This window comes from Geospiza fortis, unplaced genomic scaffold (genome assembly GCF_000277835.1).
Source record: "Geospiza fortis unplaced genomic scaffold, GeoFor_1.0 scaffold61, whole genome shotgun sequence".
In the NCBI taxonomy this organism is placed as follows: Eukaryota; Metazoa; Chordata; class Aves; order Passeriformes; family Thraupidae; genus Geospiza; species Geospiza fortis.
In genome coordinates, this window is record NW_005054430.1 from 1,841,975 (window position 1) to 1,843,489 (window position 1,515).

The 1,515-nt window shown below is 63.9% G+C and overlaps 1 protein-coding gene across 1 annotated transcript in view; it reads right to left on the reverse strand.

The window, feature by feature from the left end:
• Positions 1-6: 6 nt before the first annotated feature.
• TSPAN33 (tetraspanin 33) overlaps positions 7-1,515 on the reverse strand; it is a 4,134-nt gene continuing 2,625 nt past the window's right edge. The window contains exons 7-8 of the mRNA XM_031061908.1: positions 1,036-1,197; positions 7-481 (exon numbers count right to left, since the gene is read on the reverse strand). Coding sequence (XP_030917768.1) covers positions 380-481; positions 1,036-1,197 — 264 coding nt within the window. The 3' untranslated portion in view covers positions 7-379. The remainder of the gene's footprint in view (positions 482-1,035; positions 1,198-1,515) is intronic.

Consider the following 1,515-nt stretch of genomic DNA (forward strand, 5'->3'; position numbering starts at 1 on the left):
CGCGGCCGGCGACACCGAGACGGACACCCGGACACGGGGGGAACGTCCCCGGCCCCGCAGCCCGGCCTGGGCGAAGGCAGCTCGGTGCACGGACAGACAGACAGACAAATGTCCTTCTCCAGCGCACGCGGGGAGGGGAAGCACATCCCAGTGCGAAGCTTTGTGCGCCAGCAAGACGGACGGACGGACGGACAGCGATTCCCCGGCGCTGCCTCAGCTCAGCACCTCCAGGCCGAGCTCAGCACCGGCTGCCAAAGGCACGGAGTCCTCTGCGCGGCCACCGCGGATCTGCATTCCCTCTCCTCCAGCGGAGCCCCTCGGGCTGTCCCCGCGGATCCGGGGCTTGGAATGGCCCCGGAGCCGCCGGGAGGGTGCGGGCTCAGGACCAGGGGTCTGCCCGGTGCTGCTGGTTGTAGAGCTGCAGCTTGATCTGGTCGCGGATCTGGTTGATGAGGAGCCGCGCCAGGACGATGCCCACCAGCTGGAGGGGAGAGGGATGGGGAGGGAAACGAGAGAGGAAGGGAGGGGGAAAGGGAGAGGGATGGGGAGAGGAAAGGGGGATAGATAAGGAGAGGGAGGGGAGAGGAGGAAGGGGACATGGAGGAGAGGGAAAGGGCAAGTGAGATAAAGGGACGGCAGAGGGGAAGGAGAAGGGAGGAGGAAGAGGAAGAGGAGAGGAAGAGGGAAGAGAAAGAGGAAGGGGAACAGGGAAGGAAATGAGAGAGGAAGGGGAAAGGGAAGAGGAAGAGGGGAGAGAAAGGGAAGAGGGAAGTGGGAGAGGCAGAGGAAGGAGAGAAAAGCAAGAAAAAGAGAGAGAAAGAGCAAGAGGGACAGGGAGAGGGAAGAAAAGGAAGGGAAGAAGGAGGTACTGAGCCACACCAGGCAGTGTCACCCCATGCTGGACATTTGCGTCACTCCCCCATACCAGATCCCATCCCGACTCCCCCCATCTCACAATCAGCCAGCTCCCCAAAAAAGCCCCCCAAAGCAGAGCTCTGGGGCAGCCCCTTGTCCCCCTGTCCCCCAGCCCCGTGCCTGGGGCAGGGCCAGCCCCAGGGCGATGCCCCCCAGCAGGAAGAGGTTGCTGTGGGTCCAGTTGACCAGCTTGTCGATGCAGCCGTTGGTGTGGATGAAGGCACTGGCCTCCAGGTAGCCCCTGGCCTGCATCCCGTGGCCACACATGGTGTTGATGACAGCCTGGGACAGGGGACAGAGCACAGAGGGGCTGGGGGCAGAACACACTGGGCTCCCTGCTCTTGGGGGGCAGCTGTGCAGTGACCAGGCCCCTGCCTTGGTGGGGTGTCCCTTCGTTGGTGTCCCCACGCTGTCCCTCCAGAGCCACCTGGCCCCAAAGAGCCAATTCCAGCCCTGGAGAGGGAGAATTCTCCCCCACCTCATCACAGGAGCCCCCAAACCCAGAGGGTGGGATTGGGGAACCCAAACCCAGAGGGTGGGATTGGGGGACATTGCCATTATCGCGTTCCCTGCCCTTGGGCAGGGCTGCACGCCCAGCCC